This window comes from Eleutherodactylus coqui, chromosome 2 (genome assembly GCF_035609145.1).
Source record: "Eleutherodactylus coqui strain aEleCoq1 chromosome 2, aEleCoq1.hap1, whole genome shotgun sequence".
Taxonomy (NCBI): Eukaryota; Metazoa; Chordata; class Amphibia; order Anura; family Eleutherodactylidae; genus Eleutherodactylus; species Eleutherodactylus coqui.
The window spans coordinates 144,757,782-144,780,907 of record NC_089838.1 but is presented as its reverse complement, the minus strand read 5'-3'; the positions used below and the strand labels follow the sequence as shown (position 1 = coordinate 144,780,907).

General features: G+C 40.7%; 1 protein-coding gene across 1 annotated transcript in view; it reads right to left on the bottom strand.

Annotated features, from left to right (window-relative positions):
- Positions 1-23,126, bottom strand: part of LRIG3 (leucine rich repeats and immunoglobulin like domains 3) — a 35,616-nt gene that overhangs the window by 7,404 nt on the left and 5,086 nt on the right. Inside the window, exons 2-13 of the mRNA XM_066591708.1 lie at positions 13,340-13,411; positions 13,132-13,206; positions 8,389-8,523; positions 7,998-8,141; positions 6,871-7,014; positions 5,696-5,839; positions 5,277-5,420; positions 3,151-3,231; positions 2,517-2,588; positions 1,990-2,061; positions 1,709-1,872; positions 53-373 (exon numbers count right to left, since the gene is read on the bottom strand). Of these exons, the coding sequence (XP_066447805.1) occupies positions 53-373; positions 1,709-1,872; positions 1,990-2,061; positions 2,517-2,588; positions 3,151-3,231; positions 5,277-5,420; positions 5,696-5,839; positions 6,871-7,014; positions 7,998-8,141; positions 8,389-8,523; positions 13,132-13,206; positions 13,340-13,411 (1,568 nt within the window). The remainder of the gene's footprint in view (positions 1-52; positions 374-1,708; positions 1,873-1,989; positions 2,062-2,516; positions 2,589-3,150; positions 3,232-5,276; positions 5,421-5,695; positions 5,840-6,870; positions 7,015-7,997; positions 8,142-8,388; positions 8,524-13,131; positions 13,207-13,339; positions 13,412-23,126) is intronic.

Sequence of the window (23,126 nt, the reverse complement as noted above, 5' to 3'; positions counted from 1 at the left end):
TTTTAAAATCCCCATGTATCACAAAAAGTACTCAAAAATAAGCAATACGTACTGTTAACAGTTAACCTGGCCTTCACAGAGTATGTAGTCCCAAAATGATTGGAGATGACACACTGGTATTTTCCTTCACCGATAAACTCCACATTGCGAAGCCTCAAAATGGTGGTATGCTCCATCATATCATCACCTGGTACTCGCTGTTGAGCAGAACTTTCCATATCTGCATCATGTAGAATTTCATTATCCTTTTTCCAAGAAAAAGTCATTGGAGAGTCACTACTGCTAGCAGCGGAGCATATGAAGGTCACATTGGAACCTTTTATTGCAGATTGGGTTTCAGGTTGGACAGTAATCTGTGGCTTTGGAAAATCATCTATTAAGAAAAAAAAAAAAAAAAAAAAAAAGTACTATTGTTATTCTAGAAGTGTCTAACTACAATAGATAAGACTAGTGCACAAATTTTTAAGCTTGCACTTAAGGGAACCTGCCACATTCGATAAGCACCATAAACTAAAGTTATGTTGCTCACAGGACAGGGAATATGGAGTCTGGAGGGGTTCTGGCTCACTTGCCATCACCATTGGAATATGGCGCTCATGCTGTGGACATGACTTATCTTAAGTCAGCAATTGCATGCATACACTGCTCTCTATGGGAGCGCACCTTCACTGACTGAAGAGCGTCACGCTCAAAGGTTGAGCGCCGACTTACAGGCTTGGCGAGTGAATAGAGAGCCGAGCAAGTATAAGTACAACCCCAGACTCCACGTTCCCTGTTCTATGAGCACCATAACTTAGTTTACAGTGCTTATCGGACGGGACAGGTTAACTTTATGGATGACTACTACATTGTTGCCTTAAACATATGGCCTCATTAAACACTTCAGTATTTGATCAGTATTCATTTTTTTCAAGCATAAAAATCAGCAGTGGATTAAAGAAAGGAGAAGAATAAATATTACTATTATATTTTGCGTTTTGGATCCACTCCTGGTTTTGGCTGGAATGGATGATAAATACTGATCAAATGCTGAAGTTGTAAAATCTGCTTTAGGCGGCTTTGAAACAAGTGCATCACCAGCATGTGCCTTGGCCCGACCATGGAAATACTGATCCCAAACACACAGCATTATAGTGATCTACAGTGCTGCGAATTCAGATCAGTAGACCCGGCAGTTGGACCACTAGTCTGTAATACAGAAACCAGCTGAAAAGTGACCCAACACCGCTTTCACACAGCAGCATTTTGGTCAGCATTATGCATTAGTATTTGGAAGCAAAAACCAGAAGGTTTTATCTATAGGTTTTTCCTCTTCAATCAACTTTTTTTTAAATCAAAGTACATCCTTCATCAGAATAAGATCTGGAACAACCTGTTTTCATCAGCATTTCAGAAGGAAATGAACTATAGCCAACATTTGCCACCCTCCTCCCTTAAATAGGGGGCAAAATTAACACCAGTTACTCCATAGAATTAAATGACTTCATCTATTTAACTCCTCACTGCTACGAGCGGCATGCACATTCTGATGGTTGAATTGGCTTCTCCATTACTCTACTACACTTACAAGTAAATAGCTTACCATGTAGTAATCACTTCTACCAGAATCAGTAATCAGGTTAATGATGTTGGATTGCCATTTAATTTGAAAAAAAAAAAAACAAAAAAAAACTATAATTAAAAAAAACAATACACACTACAAACTTACCACATACAAATCCATCCGCTCTCACAGAGAAGATGCTTTTGCCTTTTAGACTTTGAGGATGTGCACAGTTTGCATTTACAAAGGTTTCCAACTTATTTTCAGTTAACCACTGAGGTAGCCATTTCAGTTGACAGTCACACAAAAGGCTTGATGTGTTCAGATGCCTGTGTGACAATAAAATATTAAAGTAACAGCAAGGCAGCCAATGATTACTGCTGTAGGCCTCCATACGAGTGACAAGTCTACAGGAGAACATACTCTGAGAAGGCGTAAATACTTACAATTCCTGAAGCTTCTTCATCTGTGAGAATGCATTACTTTGCAGTGACATAATGGCATTGTTACTCAGATCCCTGAATGTGGAGAGAGATGAGAAAAATAAATAAAAAAATAATGCAGAAAGAGTAAATAGAATACAAAAAAGAACAAAACCAGTCTAGTGCTGATCACACATGAAAAATCAAAAGATGTCTATTTATATAGAACACGCACCTTAATAGAACTATGTCCACAACACAAAACAATGCTTACTTAATTGACATATTCTACAGCACTAAGTACATCTACGAGTGACAAATGTACCAAGAGACGCAAGGTTCTTTTTTTTTGCTATAATCTACTCCAGTTTGTAGTGTAAATTGTAATAAATGTGATGGGTGGCATGTCTTCATACCCTTTAAGGCCAGGCCCTGCCCACTTTTTTGAAAAAGTGGCAGGGCAGCAGAAATGTCAGAAAAGTTGCAGTTTTGGCACTTGCCAGAATTGCAGCTTTTTGTTGCCAGAATTAAATATGCCCCAATATACTTACAAGTATTCAAGAGCTTCCAACCACGAAAATGCCTTTTTTGTTATCGATCCTATCCGATTACCCTGTAGCATCCTATAAGATAAATATCAGTATAAATTAAAGACAGTGATTGCCAAATGCTGTTGTACACAGATGTTGAAAGTTTCGTATAATTTAAACTTAGGTCAGTTTAGATTGGGGATCCCCAATGGAGCCCAGGACTGATGTAAGTGATGACAAGCTCCGTACAGTGCAGCAGAATTTATATGTGCTAAATAAATAAATTCCACTAAGAATTTGAAAGACTCCCTAAGGCCGGTCTTACATGATTGGATTTGAATTGGGGATTCCGCTCGTGAAAAACAGAATGCAGCATGTTCTATTTTATGCAGATACCTGCGACATAGAGGCTATTGTGGATATACGCACAGCATCATGGCTCGTGAAATACAAATAAACAAAAATATGTACCGCGCATGACCGCCTGCACGAGTACATAGTCATACGCAGTACATTACACGGTCATACACAGGGTCGCAGCCAGGCTCACAGCTGGAATGCGCTGCAGGCCTCCCGCAGCAGATTTCGCATATAGCATTTTGAGCCCGGCCTGAGATATACAATGGTACAACCACAAAACAAAAAGACAACTTACAGCCTTTTTAATTTCTCAAGGCCAGAGAATGCTCCATTCATATCTTCAATAGTCCAAGATATTTCATTGTACTTCAGATCCCTGCAACAATATAAAAAGCCCAATCTTAAGGAAGCCAGATTTAAAACCAGGGACAAGAAAAAGCAGTAATGCTAAATACTATTGTATAAACAAGACAAGTATTATAAGAGGTCAAACCAAAGAAATGCCCATGTTATTTCTCCTTTACATCCAGAAAAGCAAGAAAGCATTTTTTAAAGTAATTGTTCCCCCCGCCCCCCTCCCCCCTGAACTCAAAAATCAAGTAATGTTCCTCCAAATGTGAATAGAAGTTGCATATACTAAGCGATTGATAACAATCAGTCAACCCTAGGGCCGGCCAGCATTAACCCTCAGATGACCTGCTACTCATAACAATTGACAGTCAATGGCTTACCCCCTAGTGAGTTCTATGAGACAATGTATAAGACAATGATTTGCTAAGAATTTTGCAGATCTTCTCAACTTTTTTCTTCTAAGAACCTGAATGCATAAAAGAACAACAACAAAAAGCTAACTGTGCAATTAACCTACTTTGAACCTCATGGAAATCCTAAATGGTTATTAAAATGTGGCACCTCACAGAGCTGATGGGAACCTTAGGTGCAAAAGGTCAACTATGTCAAAAAGCTATTAGGTAATTTGAAGCTAGTCCTCTAGGATTACATTATAAAATGGGTAGATTTGAGCAGTAAACTAGCATTTTTGTCATGAGGGCTAGAAGGATTTAAATTGCCTTCCTCTGGATCAACAATGGGGGTGGAAACAGGCTGAACTAGATGGACATAGTAGGTTAGGCTGAAAGGAGACAATATTACTATGTATGTAAATGGAGCCGAGGCAGAACGTCTCAGATCTGGTAAACGAGTTGTGTATTGCCAGCTGAAGGGCAGCATCATGGCAAGTCCCGAATGTGTTTCTGATTTGGTCAGAACAAAAACTTCAGTATAGCAGCTATAAACAAATTATCTTTTTCACTCAAACCACACCATAATAATTGATGGAAAACGCCAAGCAGAGATTTCTAAAGTAAACCAGAGTAGAATCCCTTTTTACACAGGCTGTATGGGCAAGTTACTTCGTTTTCCCAACTAACTCATACAAATGCATCCATGACAATCCGACAAATGAGCAAATGCCTGCTGTTGTCAGATTACATCTTTTGTGTAGATATAAAAGTGCTCAATTGTTGGCAGCACGTCTCCCCGTGTAAACAGCGGGATGCGCTACCAACGAATGCCATCTGTATAGTGGCAAGCGATTGTATTAACGATCATTTGTCAAGATACTAATGATCTTTTGCTGTATTTAAACAGCAGTAACGAGCAAGGATATCAACCAACCAACATTAAACAGGCGGAGAATAGACCGGTGTCAAAGCCCTTCTAGGCCAGAAGTGGCCACATTTTGTATTACAGGCACAAAAAGACTTTAGTAACACAGCAGGGTACAAAAAAAATTAAACTGTAATGCAGAGTCTACATAGGAAGAAATGCTCCACATTTCATGGCCACTCTGCAACAAAATCCATATATATGTTACATGCAAAGTGTGCTGAGGATTCACTGCAGATTTCACAGCTATACACTGAAGTGTTGAAATCCACCATCAAAATTCATGGCATATCTGCGAGATAATGAACATGCTCTGGAATTGAAAGCCCATATGTATTATACTGTAACTGCATGTGGATTTGTGGTGTAGAACCCACACCGTAAATCCACCAGGTTTGGGCTCAACCAAAAAGATAAAAAAAGTTAAGAAACATTGATCGTAAAATACTTTCTACAGGTATGAAAGTTCCATCTATTCAGCACAGGACTCTGTTGGGCGTCCAAACCGATTCAAATGTAAATGTGACATTACTTTAAAACAAAAAAAGTGGTAACCAGGGATTTTGTCATTGATCTCTGGCCTTCACAGTAACCAATGCCTTCAAGCAAACTCTGATGAGAGCACAAAGCCATTTACACCATTATTAAAGTACACAAAGTGGTAGGCTGCAGATGAACATAAAGCAATTTAACAACTGGGAAAAATAGTCATTTTATCAATATAGGTTTGATAAACGATAAATCGTCACTTACAACGTGCTTAAACTGGACAGTCCATGAAAAGCGCCATCGGCAATATTACTAATTTGGTTGTTGCCTATAAATAGTCTACCAAGCAGGCTTAATCCCATAAAACTTGATTCATCTAATCTTGTTAGTTCATTGAAGGTTAAATCTCTGTAAAATGAAAAAAATAAATAAATAAAAAGTGTCACTCAGTGTGAAAACTATCATTGTACCCACAATTCTATGTATATTTTAAAGCAGGACAGCCTTAATTGAAACAGTGTGTCCCATAAAAAGGGAAGTCTGAACAAATAAGTCTACGTGAAGTCAGAAAGCAAAAATGCCTTAGTAACGCTGTTCTGAAAAAAGTACAAATCTGTGGTAAGAAACTCATGTTTTGGCATTCAATCTGTACTTAAAACTGGAACTAACTAAAAGCAACTTACAGCTCGCTGAGTTTTTGGCAAAACTCCCAGGCATCGGGGCTGATCCTGCTGATGGCGTTCTGGCTGAGATGGAGGTGCTGTAACATAAGCAAGCCATACAACCAGCCTCGACTAATCTCTGTGAGATTGTTATGATCCAACAGCCTTAAAAATGGAAAAATGCAAATGTAAACACATACACAAAGTTGCAAAACTGAACACAAGTAAAACAATACGTTTTGCCATGGCATGTGAATTAAAAAAAAAAAAAAAAATGTTTGGAAAGGGTAGTCCACCACGGAGATCCAAAGAGGCGTCTAATCTGTTCACCATTGACAGCATTTGATAACCTGTGACTGTATTCTAACAGTGGCAGTAGACAATGTCTATGTATCCACAGTCTTATTACTATTGAAATGGACGGGATTGCTCAGTTCTAATATTTTATATTAGGGAATTGCTCAATGTAATTTCATAGCATCTGAAGTGATTCCAAGCCAGAGCTTAACTGTAGACAGGACCAGTTACTGTCTAGTCCTGTAAGACAATATAAATTCTACAGACAATCTTTGGTTTTAACACTTAATTTACAAACCGCTTTTTATAAAAGACTCAAACCTTTCCAAATAAGCGAGATGGAACACCACCTCTGCAGCGCCACCTATTGGAAGGCAGCATTCCTGAAAGTCAATGTTAGACTTCACACAAGCCTTGTAATAATGACTGGGAATTGACAGCCGTTTCGGGGAGTTTGGCTTGGCTAGCGATGTGACATGGGCCTTTCCCTACTGCAATGCAAATTATGCATACAGGATTGCTAGACAGAGGAATCTCATTCTACTTGTGACATGCAACTTTTCAGCCAGGCACAAGAAACCAAACCTACCGTTTAGCTAAAGACACTAAACAGTTGTAGAATGCTAGATTACGACACTTTAGGTCTAAAGTAAAAAGCTGATTTTTAATGTTTTAAATAAAAAAGCAACACTAAAAACCACAAGTACACAAAGCGGTAAGCCTTTGGGACAGGTGGTTGGTCCTTAATCACAGCAATGCTATGCACCTGGTGTATAGAAGGAACACCTGTGGATTAGTGGGGTGACCTGGTTCACCATATTTAAAGTTGCTGTCTTTAGTCACAGACCATTTAACTTGAACGTACTCAACACATTGAACTACAGAATAAGACTACTTACAAAACTTCCATGTTACTTAATCCCCAGAAGGCTCCATCCATAAGCCGTGTGATGCCATTTCTCTGGATATTCAGATATTTTAGGGCATCAAGGCCTTGGAAAGCGAGTCCATCTACATGTTTTATCCGGTTGCGCTTCAACTCCCTGTAACAGAAAACAAAAACTATTGTAGAATTGTAAAATAAGGCTTAGCTTAAAGGAACTGCATATAATATATATGTTCAGAAGAGTCCACAGTATGTGATCCCCTTTAAAAGGGATGGTCAGCATCTTCATTGAGGGCAGCACTAGTGCCTGTCACGCTGATTGCAGCAATATGTCTGATTTATGCATTTGTGCAGTAATTTTGGAGAAACTTGCATTAGTGGCACCCACACAGAACTAGTCCTCCATGTTCATGAGCTGTAGGTTGGCCACAGCCAATGATTAGCAGCTTTGCCTACGCACAGTAACAGGCAGACAGCTGTTAATCAGTGGCTGGTGGACTGGGTGGGTGTAGCTCCTGAATATCCAGGACTACTACAGGTAGTCCTCTATGCATCTGCTGTTACTGAGAAAAGGGAAGTTTTCTCAAAGCTACTGCACAGATCCACACAGCAGACATGTCACTGTAATCTATGTCACTACTCTAGGGGTTGTCTCATAACAGATATTAGCTGTTGCTGAGCGAGTCCAACTGTGATTCATCCTGCAGTGAATGGCAGCTGTGACTACACATGCGCATCACCATCTCCATTAATGTCTATCGGACTGAGAAGAGATGGTCGGCCACTACTGCCACATAGTTTTGGATGAGTCATGGCTGGACTTGTTCAGCGACAGTTAAAAAACTTGTCATGAGACAACCCCTTTACCATAAAACAAAGCCGATGACACATAGGCAAGTTTAGAGAATACCCAAGTCTCTTCATCAAGTGCGGTATAGCAGGATGTCTAAATATGAAGATACTTCTATAGAAAGGAGAAAAACAATGGAAGGATGGCACAGGACAGCATATCAGAGAGTTATACGAGCAGGGAGAATAGATAGACTGAAGCAGTTTGTAGATAAGCGTAAAAGTTTTATGTAAGGGCCCAAAATACACATAAAACAGGCAACTATAAAAATGGCTGAGATTTATACTTACAGATGCTGGAGATTGGCAAGTTTGAACATTTTAGGAGGGATGTAGCCAATCCGGTTCTTATTGAGTTTCATCACTTGCAATGTAGCTGATAAATTGTCAAATGCTCCAGATTCCATAGAAGTTATTAAGTTTTTATTGATGTACCTAGAAGTTAAAGAAAGATCAAATGGCTCTTAACACAATGCACACAAATGACAAATAAATAATGTTATACACTCCATTCAGTATTAAATATATAGTGAATGGTTAACATCCTACTACTGAAAAAAAAACAGGAAATCTATGTTGAATTGTAACAGAGAAACGTACCAATATTTACCAGATTACTAAAATTTTTCTAAACCTATAATTAAAAAAAAAAAAAAAAATTCTGCCAGAGGGATTAACTTACAGATATTTGAGCCTCAATACAGGAAACGACGGCGTTTTCAGCTCAGTAATAAGATTATTACTCAAATCTAAGGTTTCCAGCGATAGGTAAGGTTCCAGGTGCTCAGGCATTACAGAATCAATCTTGTTGTTTGTTCTGAAATAAGTAGGGGAAAAAAAAAAGTTCAATAAAATTTGTGACTGCGGTAGACCATTATAAACCCCCTCCACCTTCTTACATGAAACAAGACTCTCAAAATAACAGTTTACTACGTACAGGTGAAAAATACTACTAACGGTACAGAATTTTTATATCACGCTAAATCATTTTAAAGGCACAGCCGAATATAATGCAAGAATGTCCCTTTAAAAAGAAAGAAAAACTAGCTCTGTTAAAGGCCCACATCTGGCTGCAGCAGCTGCATGTTGAGTAATTCACATTTGGAATGGAAATGTTTAACTGTGAGACTTCATGCCGAATTTAAATAAAAGGTTTGGGAGAAATGGAGTTTAGGAAAAAGCACAATGATACAGATGGCATATTACTATTATTTTAACACCATAATTAGGACCAACTTTGGCTTGCGGGACTGTAATAAATGATACAGGTGTAGCTTCTCAAAAATGTAATGTGAAAAAGCAGCAGGGCACAATACTGGTTTATTAAGAAGGTAATTACTGACAAGGTGTTAAACCCATAAATTACTTGAGTGATAAACTCTCCTTTGCAGCCCGGCTTGTTACGGCAGGGGCCAGCAATTTCCTGAACTGCACACCCTCTAAATTGCAGCCTGAAAGTGTTGGGTTGTAATCCAGGCGAGTGCACAGTGACGCCTTTGTGCGCAGCATTCATTAGAACAGAGATTTTTCTTATGGCTGAATGAATAATGGATTCTGTATCACAAAACACTGACATGTTCTAATGTGCTCAGATTCAATCGGAATAGTTTATATGTATACAGAAAACTGTTCGGCCTCTTCCAGGATTCCTAATGTAATATGTAGCTAGTATACATGCAGGTATATACGAATATCCTGATTGAAGATTAGTTATCCCAAATTATTTTTTAGGGAATTCATGCTTCCCTATATATAAAAACAAATGATCTTATAGTCTCTGATCCCAGCTATCCGCTGTGTCCAGCACCGCAGTCCTGGTCTTCCCCTGTTGATAGGCTGCAGTCAACCAATGTATATGGGATGTTACAGGCTGCTGCAGCCAATCACAGACCTCCGTTTTAAGTGTTCCCTAAAAATACCTCTTTAGGGAGGCCTAGCGTATTCCTTAATCTAACCCCTCTATATTTGATCCTATTGCATTCCCCACACCCGTTTCAATCTACTGCACATATCTATACATTTTCCTGGCTGCTGTCTGGCACATGTCGCTTTATGCACAGTATTCTATTTATTTACAAGATAGCTCGACCTCTTGTACCTTGGGTCACCTCCAATTCCTCATACACTATCCTACCAAAAGTAATTGGACACCTGAGCAAGAATCAAAAGTAGCGATTGTTTACATATGTTAACACTTGAGGACATGGTAGAAAGTATGCTATGGAGAGTACACAAATGTCCAATACCAACTGAAGTGCATTTCCCTTCATTCATCCTGCAAACATTTGCCGAGTTTTCTCATAGAAGATGGACACAGTTCATATTTATATTTCCTGACCCAACGTTCCAGGTCATCTTAAAGATGTTCATGAGGGGTCAGGTTGAGACTCTCCACAGACCATATCCTCAAACCAACATAATTCAGCACTGGAGCTGTGACAAGGCATGTTTTGTTGGAAGTATTGATGACCATTTCCAGACTACTGCCACTTTGTCGGCAGCACATTGTGTAGAATGTGAAGGTACATTCATGTTTCATGCCAGTACAACCAAAAGATGAAGACTACGCCACGTAAAACATTCCCAGGCCATAAAGGAACCCTCCGCCATATTTCGCTATTGGCACAACACACTCAAGCAAAAGGTGTTCCCTAGACAGCCTCCACACTCGGGAACATCCATCGTATTTGAACATACACAATTCATCACTTCATAGAACCTTCTATCGCTCAACTGTCCAATGACAATGCCCATTCCACCAAATGCATTGTGCTTTGTGATGGACAGCTTGAGTGCAGCGGGACAACCCGTATATCCAATAGAGTAGTTCCCATCATATGGTGCTGACTCTGCAAGTGGAAACAGAGTCTCCGTGTGCTCTGGGATAGTAGGAAAGAGTTCTGCGAACAATCCCTCCCAGCGGTTTCTTCGTTTCGATTCAGGTTTTGGGTCATCCGGTTCTTGCTTTCAGTGTGGAACATCTTTCTGACACTATGATCACGCAACTCAGTTAATCTGGCAATCTGGGTTTTTAGTGGAAAGAACACAAACTGATAGTCCACTAATGTGACAACCAACACCACCACGTGTAAATTCTAAGTTCCTTGGATCACGGCATGTTAAGCGAAACACAGAAAAAACAAACTATGGCTGACAATCTATATCTTCTGTAGCATACTTTAGGTTACAACACATGCCAATAAGATATGATCCATTCTACGGTAAAAAGATATCCAAATACTTTTTGTAGGATAGTATAAAATTGTAAGGTCTTGTGAGCAGGGCCCTCACTTCCAATGTTCAAAATGGCTTCTTACTTTAAAAACTGTGTGTACCTTCCGATTTGTAATGTGCTGCGAGATATGTTGGCGCTATATAAATATTATTTTATTGTTTTAATACATGATAAGCATGAAGAAAAAAAAAATGCAGCTAACCCCTTCTTTAATTGTTAAGCTGAAAGAATTACTGAAGGTCTAGTTCTTCCACTAATGCAATTATCTCTTAAGAGGGCGACAAACAAATGTCCTCATACCTCAGAGTTTAATAAGAAATAAGCACCTGGCTAGTTAAACCAATGCAAATTGATTTAAAACTCAAGGTAGCTGTAAAACGCATTAGATGGAAGAAAGGCACTTTCTCTGCAGGTGGCAAGTAAAAGCAGGCTGGTGCACTTAGAATGGAACAGAAAAGGCACGAGGCATGATCATTTAGACTTCATTTCTTGTAGAAGCTCCATTTTTATGAATATTGAACACTTTTACACAACGGTCTGCTTTTACTTTGTAAAGAATTTAAATCAACAGGTTAGTGTCTCCACGGCTCATTTTCTTAAACATGGTCTATGAAATCTAAATGCACCCTTCTCTAAACCACCTGCCCGGCAGACACACGGTAATGCAGAACCAAGATACAGATTTATTAGAAACTGAAGGTTTTTATGTGCTTTAAAACCTTGTCTTTACTTTGTTCAGATTTTTTTCTTTTACAAGACCCAACACCGAGGAAACTCTTAAAAGGGAACCAGTCATAGTCTTACCAAACCAAACGAAGAACGGGGCTACATTTATAATGGGTCTCTTATTCCGAAAGTTATTAGGTGTATGTATAAAAGCATACCAGAGGAATTACAGTTTACAAGTTTTGCGCACTGCATGCAAATCATGTCCAGTGGGCTGGACGGACAATCTCATCCTCACAGTGTTGGCTAGTAAGCGGCACGAGTTCATCTGCCAGTGCATGTGCAGATCTGTCCCGCCATAAGTTCGTCTATCACAGACAAACTCACTTTGTATGTGCGATACTTTGCAGCCATGTGTGGAAGACACCTAGTACATCATCCACACCAGTGGAGTAGACATTTGGGCAAAACTAGCATCTAGAAGGAACAGCCCAGCCTGCGCTACATGATTAGCGTGTGGCACATAAAACTTTTAAAACTGCAATTCCTCAAGTGAACTTTTATAAACACCCACGCAAGAAAATAAACTTTTGGAAATAGGTCTGACAATTGTAGCGGCGTTTTTGGTTTAGTTTGGTAAAAACGGAACACAGGATCTCCTTCCCTAATAGGTTCTATTAACAGTTTCTCTAAAAGCATCAAGTCATAAATTGGCTCCTTAATAGACTTTCATTTTAACTGGACCTTACCCTGAGATTAACAATCACCTTAAAACGAAGGCTGTGTTTATAAGTCCGGGATTCTGTGAAAGCTGAGGCTACAAAGCAAACTTGTCACAAAACCTAGTCTGTGTAGGCCTAGCCACAGAGACCGGCTACAGTCTGCATCAACAAAGCCAACCTAGTAGTAGCCTACAAGCATGAGCACAGCATAATTAAAGTCTAACAGTTGATATTCTGACTTTATATACAAAAAGGGTAACCAATTCACATGATCCAAAGACGCATTCAATCATAAGGTTCAGTGATGCCTAAACATGACCAATCACATGCTTTTCTGGTGGGAACTTCCAATGAGCAATTTCTTACTAAACATGTTCAGTTAGTTTTTTCTCTCTCCCTAAAAACAGGTTCCGCAAGCAACAAACAGTCATATAGTCACCTTCCCTGGCTCCCTGCATTTACAGCACCACTGCTCGGTCCTCCGTGCCCAGTGTTTTATAGGTTCCATTCAGCTTCTGTATGAGATGTCACAGGCTTCTGCAGTCAATGACAGAGCTCAGCGATCAAGCGCTGAACTCTGTTATTGGCTGTGTCAGCCTGTGATGTCCCATGAACAGGCCGACTGCAACCTGTACACGACTTCATGGGGAGCTGGAAGCGGCTGGACAGCATGGGGAATATGTGGCCGTTATGTTCTCCATGCAACAACATATTTAAAAAAAAAAAAAAAAAAAAAGACAACCCCTTTAAATAAACTACTCAATCTCCTAAAAAATATAAAGATATATATAATCCTACTTACAAGGAAAGAAGTGTAATATTTGCTGACAGAGGGCCAAGATTAGGAATCATCTTCAAGGCATTTCTATTTAACTTCCTATGTAAGAAAAGCACATGGGTGAATTTTAAAACACATCCATTCAATATAACGAAAAACACAGAAGAAAAAGAAGCCAAGAATATGTTCTTCACGACACTGAAAAGCAGCTTGAGAATATGAACAAACTTACAGTTCACGTAGATTATGGAGGTGACTCATTGAGCTCGCTTTGATTGAAGAAAGTCTGTTCTGGCTTAAATCCCTTTAAAAAAAATAAAAAAATTACATATGGTTAAAAATATGCTGTAAACTAAGAGTACGGTCACCACAGACGACATAAATGCTGCGAAATTTCACAGAAAAAAAAAGAAGAAAAAAAAAAAGAAATCTGTTGCACTTACATTGCAAGTTATGTGGACAAGGTTTAAAAAAAATAATCTCATCCACAAGGAGCAGAAGGTTTCTGTACGAAATCCATAGCGTACGTTATTTAGGATTCCAAATCCGTATCACATTGGTTCATGGTGCGGTTTTTGAAAGCAAATTTAAACTTGTGCAATGCAAAAGTACAAACCCGTGGCGTATCCGCACCATTAGATGTGGATTTGGCCTCTGCAGATAAACTGCGGATTTTCCACTGCATAACGCTCACGTCAAATATGCCCCGTTTGAGGATACTGCGATAGTGGTAATCATACATAAATTTTCTGACAAGAGCATACAGATCTTTAATTGTTAAACATTTTCTAGGATATGAACAATCATGTGAACAATACATTTTTGTACATCACTGGCAAAGGGCACTTTTCAATTTACAAGATAAGAGATGTCTATTCTCCATAGTTTACAAGTAATTTTTATGATATGGCGAAAATAAGCTCAAGAGACAGTTGTCAGACTTCCTACACAAAGTTCTAAGACCCTTAGAAGTTTTAGTTCAGTGGGATCGATGGAAAACATGGTTTAGGCCTCCTAAACCATGCATTGCATTATCCGCTGCGATAATCCGCACGTGGGTAATGCAATGAACACTTTCCTTAGGCTATGGAAAGTGCAGCCCGATATACACGATCGGAAAGCATAGTGACTTTAGTGGTCTCCTGCGGTGGAAATTTCTGGCATTAAACAAAACGCCCATGGACAGGCAGCCTGCAGTAACTCCCTGCAATGGCATGATATGTCTGATTTATAAAAGCAAACAAGCACTATAAGGGTGGCTTCTCACATCGGGTATTTTTTTTTTCTCTTTTTGGGGTGGGGGTTGGGAGAAATACACCCTGACACAGGATGCTCAACCTTGGGAATAGTATGGACTTCGGAAGGTCACTAGAATTACTTTAGTACTATTCCTTGTGTTGCTTATTCCATTGTCAGGATGCGCATAGTCTCTCCTTAAGGAGAACACCTAGGTGGTGTTTGGAGACACCTAGGAGGTGAGTGAGGAGACTTATGCTATTCATGCTCCTCTGGGAAATATATGCGAATAAGCGAGATGGAACAATACGTCTGCAGCGCCACCTATTGGATGGCAGCTTGCCTGCAAATCAAGGTCAGGCCCTTCATATAGGTCTTTAAAACAAATCCCAATCATTCTCATTAAGGCTTGTATAAAGAGTCTGACATTGATTTGAAGGAATACTGCCATCCAATAGGTGGCGCTGCAGAGGTATTGTTTCATCTTTCTGATTTACATATTTATTCCATTGTATAACAATGCATGCTGGGGATTAGTCAAATGTATTCAATGAATCTTCCCCTTATGAGCTTTGCAATTCTGTTTTTGCCCAGAATTGCAAAATTGGATTTTACCATTTGAGATTGTCTGCTACAGCGTGCACAATAGTAAGAAACAAGTTCCTGCTGTGTCCCCACCGCGTATGGACTATTTGGGTAGGCGGGCTGGAGGTTGGAAGGTTCCTCTACTTCCTGCATGCCCCCTGTGATCAGGAAAAGTAGGAAGCTTTCCTGCACGGTCGGGTATTACAGATGATGTGCAGGGACTGGCGCATTAGTTTGTTTTTTACAATAAGGCCATACCAGTAAACCGCTGCAGGATTGCGTATGAACAAGCTCACCATACGCAGTGTATTACGTACAAATGTATAGGGCTCACGCTGCATGTTACACAGAGAAAGAGCGTGCTGCAATCTATTTTTTCATGCGTATCTTTAGGCACATGTGCATAGATCACTGAAAGTCCAACGACAGTTCACTGCGTATCACATGGCCGTGCGACGCATGCATAATATGCGGTGCAAATGCAGTCGTGGACATGAGCCCTACAAAACTATTTTTTATTTTTAAACACACCAGATAACATTTACTTCTCACTGATACATAAGAGCGCCCTCGGCCGACAGTGACACCAATTGGTTATAGAGTGCGGAGCCGTGTAGCTGCATTTTTTAAAGTACTTTGCTTGGCTGGGGTCCCTAATCGCAACTTCAAGTTCTGTTGGGGGACCCGAAAAAAAAAAACAAAAAAAACAAACACAAGACAAAAAGCAGAGGTTTTCAGAGCGGGGATGTAGATGAACACACTCTCCATATGCAATGTATTACGTATGGACAGCATACCATACATAGCCCATACAAGTACGCAGAGAGCATGTTGCGATTTATTTCTCCTGTGTATCAATACACTGTGTGCACACGCCGGTTAGATGGATCAATGAAGGTCCATTGGCTCCATTCACCGTGAATTATGCGTCTTTGCAACGCACACGTTATATGCAGTGAAAATATGGTCATGAGCTAAATGTGGTGTCACCACTTGTATAATGTACACAAGAAAGACATTTTCCACCCAACCCCCAACAAATTAAACAATGCACTGCATGCATCCTAAAACTCGCACTATAAGCAGTCCAACTGCAAAAACCCGAGCCTCAAATTGGCTGTTTGTTTAGTTTACTCTTTTTTTTTTCCTTTTCTAAATAAAGTCCTGCGATTTTCAATTTTTGGCAAAAATGTCCCAGCCTAGTGCATACCAGCTATTAATGAGATCCAGATGAAGCAGGAGACAGTCAGCGAGCCCATGATTTGGAATTTATTAACATCTGACCCGCGTATAGGCAGAAGGCTGCTGACTTAAACATTCCCTAATGAATAAACATGCAAATCAGGTTAGCAGAAGGCCTGGCAGAGCGCCTTCTAGAAACTACACCGTATATTAGTAAATCTAGTCATACCGATAGTATCCCGAAGAAAGGACAAAAGAAACTGCATTAATAATAGTAAACCATCAAATAAAAGACATTTTACGGCACCTTCTTAAAAAAGGAGAAAAACACCCTTCCTAATAAAAAACACCTTTTTCCTATTCACATGGCACATGGAGGTGAGAAAGTCTGTTCTCATGGGATTAGGCCCAAGCACAAAAGAGCAGAGCTCTGAAGCTATTAAATGCAGCAGGATGGCCCGCAGTGGAGCCAGACACTTTCACTCCCCGCTCCAGCCACCGTCCATCTGGATCCCATCACTGCAGCCACAAGCCCGACAACTTCCACCAGGAATCACACACTACAAGTGCTACAGCTTTCATCCTTACATTAAACCAAGCACAAAAAGAGATCACTGGAAAGGCTTTATGGCCGGGTTTAATTAGGGAGCCAATATAAACCTGTCATGGACACAAGAGACGGAAAACAACCCAAAACATGCACACCACCAAGTCCCTTATTCCTGAAAATCACTGGTAAAGTCTTCAAAAAGCAGACCCCCTCGTCACAATGCACCTGGATCTGTAAAAGTCATTATTTCTCAAAGAAAAAAAAAAAAAAAAACCTCCTTCAGCGGTGGTCTAGCAGCACATGTTTTTTTGCAAGTTCAATTTTTAGGCCATATACCTCCAAATCCACTAGCAGCTGTAACCACAATCTGTCAACCATAAATGCAGAGCGAATGGCTGCGCAAGGGGAAAAAGGTTTTTCGGAAAAATGAGCTGTAGTGAAAGGGCGGGGGGCTGGGCCCTCAGACAGCAGATGGGATTTACACATTTTGAAAACTCGTTTTAAACTTTCCATGAATAACTCCTCTAAACCTTTGATAAAGTATGTATAAAATATGCCTTTTCATACCCAATTAAGAGCTGCGATTCTTTGTTACATGTCGATGAGATTTACAAAGCACAAAAAAAAAAAAAAAGGGTGTTGAATTCAGGGCATGATGAGGATGTAGGTGGCTTCCACCTTGTTCTACAGAACCAGTATACATGTTATTGATTAGGGGAGGGAATTGTAACAAATGACTTACTTGAAAACCTGCAGGTCCCCTAGGCTGCCAATCTGTGGGTAGCAAGGTATAGGCACAGATTTCAGAAGTTTTGTAAGACTTTTGAAACTTTGCAGGGCTGGACAGGAGTCCCATGAAGCTCCTACAAAAATACACATGCTGATTGGCAGTCCATGTGCACAGGAATGGTCACTGGCGTAACTAGAGGGGATGCAGTTGCACCCGGGCCCAGGAGCCTTAGGGGGCCCATAAGGCCTCTCTTCTCCATATAGGGAGCCCAGTACTATGAATAAAGCATTATAGTTGGGGGCCCTGTTACAGGTTTTGCATTGGGGCCCAGGAGCTTCAAGTTACGCCTCTGGTAAGTGTGCTTTTACACAGGATGATTATTGGAGTGTTTAGATACCCCAATGATTATCATTCTACTGCTTCCACACAAGAGTGATAATCATTGGGTGAGTGGAGGAATGCGCCAGAATTCACCTCTACTCAGGGCAGTCCTTAATGAACAACCGCCCGTTTACACAGGCCGACAGTCGTTTGACAATTATGCTTGCATAAACTAAACAATGAACAATAAGCAAGCAAATCATCATTTGTCATTCAGTCACTGGCAGTGTTTACACTGAGCAATCATCCTTCACTTTTGCAAGATCAAGCAATAAACTAATAAAAGATCCCCAACACAAAAAGGACCTCCAATCAGCATCTGGAGGTAGGAGAATGGCGTGGAAGTGTGCATAGATAAATTTGCATGAGCTTCATTGGATCTGACAGATAGGCTTACCGCGGAGTATCGGGGCAATTTGCAGCACGCAATTTGCAATGATTCTCTGCTCGTGGACACGGGGCCGGCGCATTCCATAGCAATGCTATGGAAAGTTGCAGCCAGCGTGATTCGCCTGCGATTTACCGCTGGCGAAATCAATGCCGTGGACACTGGGGCCTTAGTGATCTACTTGCATAAAGTGTTAATGACCATTAATACTAACATTTTCATTTGTATGTAAACAGACCTCTACGAGTTGTTTGCAGAGCCCAGTTCTGTTTAAACACATGCCCAGCTGTGCAAACAGCTGCTGTCACATTCCACTGTTCTCCTCGGGGCTAACATAGCCGCGGGATGAACATCCTCCAGTCTTTTGAAAGAGGAGTGAAATACATTCAAATAGAATGTTCAGCCACTGAAAGAATGAGCAAATACAATGGATCTTAAGTGAACCAAAATCTATCGATCAAACGAAGAGCACACGATGCCCGTGTTTACATGTAACAAGTATCACTTATTTTCGGCCATTTGGAAGAATTGTGAGCGATAATTGTTGCATGTAAAAAGGCCTATAGTCCTAGGTCTACAAAGTTTAAAAAGTAAGACTTGCAAAACTATTAACACAAGTGGCAGACCAGTGAAATCAGTGCGTCTGTCACTATACCCTGCGGCCCACAGCCCGGGCGGCGTACAGGACCTTACAGGTTCCCTTTAACGCTTCGGTTAAGCTCATATTGTAGCTTGAGTGCCTAAATATAATGATCAGAAGATGCAAAAAAAAAAAAACAAACAAACCACGCAATCCGCTAATTTCACTTTGATGCAGAGAGGAGATGGGTCAATTTTAATAAATACCTGCAAGGACTCCCATAAGACTTCACACAGACAACTAGGATTCAATTGAAGATGATACACAAGAAGAACTGCACGATTTCTGTTTGCCCCAAGTAGATACTTGTTCAATAGTCACATGCGTTTAAATTGAACGATTATATCCGTTATTTGAACTGATAACCAATCTGTCTAAAAGCACCCTATGATATGCCTCTGCCTTAGGGATAGTACAACAGTGATCTTACATTATTCCAAGGCCATCACTTTATGATCGGCACGGCGACCACTAGGACTCCAACAGTCCTGACTAGCACAGTGCTACATCCCCTTTACCAAGAATGGCTTCAATTTGGGCTGTTGTACTTCTCTGAACAGGAGGATGACACAGAAAAATGTAGAAGGGGATGCAGCAATAAACCAGCACGTTCTTGACCAATGTGGGACATGCTACCACTTTACAAGACAGGAATAGCCAAGACTCCATTTCCAGATATGTTTCATGCAAAAAAAAAAAAAAAGTTCTGCTAGCAGATTTCTTTGCACAAAATGAGGCTGTTTGTAGAGCAGCTTGACCACATGTGTCCCTCACACCTAGGAGATGCGGCCCCCTGACTCCAGGGCCAAATGTCACAGCTGTTAATTGAGTAAACACAGTGGGGTTTCTGTCTTCAACTCCAGGCTTATTTACACAGATGCAACGTTCCAGAATGAATTTTAGGAATGTTCACTTGAAAAGAACAACAGAACTGAATCTGCCTTGCGAGATGTGTGTGTTTATTTGACACATATTCAAGTTTGCAGCTAAGTAAACACCAAACGTGCTGGTTAAATCCTCTGGAAACAAAATGCACAAGAGAGAAAACAATCCAGGACACTAAATATGTTGCAAAATAAAGAGGCCTCATGTAATGAAGCTAGTACAGCTAGAACAAGCCACCCAATGTACTATGCAAGCAGGCTGCAGCACAGGGTGGGAAATCAGCCATTTCAATCGGTGCAGTTTAGTGCGTGCAAAAAGTCCATAAAATATGCCGCTGCGCACAGAAAAAAAAAGCGTAGTTCGTTCTACAAAAACGCAGCACAAGAGTGCTTATACTGGCCTTGGGCTGCCTGTCCACGGGCGTTTTTGCATTGCGTGAGGCGGTAATCCGGCTGCGGAATTGCTGCGATTCTCAGCGGTGAGCCTATCTGTCAAATAGGCTGACCGCGGAGATCCGTCTGCTGGCTCCTGCTCCTGGGCGGCACGGGATATTGCAACGTCAGTGGACAGGCAACCTTATAGTGGCTTTGACGTGTGAAAAACTGCGAGAGGGACCTATGCAATTTTTTCGCTGCCTAAATATACATTGTTGGTATGTAAAAATCCCATTGATTCATGTATATTTATGAACTGCACAGAAAGGCCGGCTTCACTCGGGTGATAAAATTGCATGAGATTTGTGCGTTGCGAGACGCACAAATATAAACTCCATTCTTTTAAATGGGGTCATACACATAAGCGATGGTTTTCCGCTTGTGCATGCTCTCATCGCAGCGCCCATTGCATTCAGTGCGGCCGGATCGTATCACATGCTAGGCCCATGCGAGGAAAGGTCTCCCATCGAAAACAATGGGAGAAACTTTGCTATCCTTTGCCATGGCTAATAGCCACGGCGCAGGATTCCCTGCATCCCTAAAGTGAAGAGGCTGTTTTAGCATGAAAATGCCTCGCATCCTTGCGGAATTTACATGGTAGGGGGCGGGATTCACAGTCCCATATTGCGCTCGCCTGTGTGAAGTTAGCCTAAGAGTACATTCACACAGATCGAGATCGCACTCCTAAGTTACAATTCTGGGTGCCAACATGATGCAGTTTAGATTTTTTTTAAAAATGATGCAGTTTAGCTTTAAAAAAAAAAACAAAACAAAAAAAACACATCACATGTACTTATGGGTGTCAAAAATATTAAACATAAATATTGCAAGTTCTTCAATAGTTTCAATGGTCGACTATGCACCACACAGCATGCAAGTGTGATTTATTTGAATAATGGGCAGCTCATTTTTTCGAAATCGCTCTTTTCCCTCTACTCCTGCATAAAGGTTCTTCTTATTTTCCGTTCCCACAGCTGTGACTATGATAAGCAAGTGGTCCCCAATGCTTACCGTCACCGGTGAGGTCAGACGTTCTTGACAGAGAGCTACAGGAAAGGTCGGACACATTCACTCCATATGTGGAATGGTGGAGAGATCAGAGACATGGCTGGAGTCAGCGGGCCAAAGCTACAAAGCTATGCAGTCACCACTGCTAACCCGATGCCCTTTACCATCAAGGGTCCTCTACCTGCTGACCTCCAACACTGTGCCAAGTCTGCCTTTGCCAATGTCACACAGACGGAGGCACATATACACACGCATGTGTGCAATGGGAGTTGCGTATTTGTGCGCGTTTTACTTTACTTTGTGCAAACACACTCCCATCCATTGAAGTGGGCAAATAAGTTAATTAGTTCAATACGTGATATTTTAGTGTATGAAAAGCTTACCTGAATGAATCTATTGAAATCAATGGGTTCTATTTACTACGTATTGTAAGTGCAAAACACTGCGCAAATATTTTTCCATGGCTCTGCATACCCATGGAGGTCCTGCCCTAGTGGATGATTGTGAGAGCTGCTTGTACACCATCTGTCTACACACTGCGGAAATATGTTAGGCCTTAGGATAGAATATTGGAGTATTCTGGTTTTCATACAGGTACATGAGCCCTATACTGTTCCTTTACAGGCCACACATTTCATATGGAGGCATCCAGAAGTTGTTTCGGTCCATTTTCCTAAGTCTAAGGGCTCTCACAAATGAACGTATTGTTACATCATATTCCGCTGTATTAATCTACCATAGGCTGCCATGTTGCCGCTCACACAAATTATGAAAAAAAATAAATCATAGAATTATTTTTTTTTTTTTTTTTTTTTAACATGCGCATATACATGCCAAGATAGTGCATGGTGATTGGTGAGACCATGCTCCATCAAACAACATATTTTCGTATACAGTGTGACAGTCTGCATGTCTCCCATGATAAATGGGTCGTACAGGATACTAGAACTGAGGACCTGCCTGAAACAGACTGGATGCTACGGAGGTGCAGCGTGACAACAGCACAGTAAAGATGAGCAGATGCATGGAGATCTTCTAGATTATAAGATGTTAGAACTGTAGGAAGTAATCTAAGTGGGCGGTGGATCACATAAGGAACCAGGGAAGACAGTGCAAGTAATAAGTACAGGCTTCCTGGCTGCCGTACCGGGGTTTGTGGGAGTTTTGGCCACAGCCTACAGGCAGGTTGCCACCAAACTTTACTGGCAGCAGACCAGACAACACTTTTGGCTCTGTCAGATGACTTCTCTGCCATGTTCTTGACCACCCAGCTGGGGAGGGGGAGGTTTTCATAGTTCGAGAGGACCAGATTTAATTTTTTTTTTTAAAGAGCTAACTTTGTGGTCGTTTTTACCCAATTACCACCTTGTGTAAATGCCAACTCGTGACCATGAAACTCCTGACCTCACCTTTTTTAACTACACATTATGAATTCTTCAGGTCTTTTTCAATTAGGGAATTACACAAATAGAAATTCAATAAAGACATTTTACTCATTCACAGAGCATATCCATAGCGTTGTACAGAGATTGTCATCACTTCCATCAGCCCCTGTCCATCACAGCCTGAAATTACAAACTATCCAACTGGTATGTTTTTTGGTGTATGGGAAGAAACCCACATAAACCCGGAAACTTCATGCAGATTTCATCCTTGAAATTGAATCTAGGACCCAACACTACAAGGCAACAGCGATAACCACTCAGCCTCAAGCACATGTCAGCCATCCCTACAGATTCCTATTACTCTGTATACCGCCATTTGGTACATCTAGGGGGGGGGGGGGGGGGGGGAACACAACCACCATAGAGCAAGGAGATAGAGCACGTCATACAATATGACATATTTCCTCAAGGATTCTGTACAAAGTGATAGTATAGACCATATAATACACACAGCTCAGCTGAATGGATGCTTGCTCTCTGAACCACATTGCAATCAAAACTTCTTTATCATACAGTTAAAATGGAATGCAGTTTTCCATATGTAGTCAATACAGC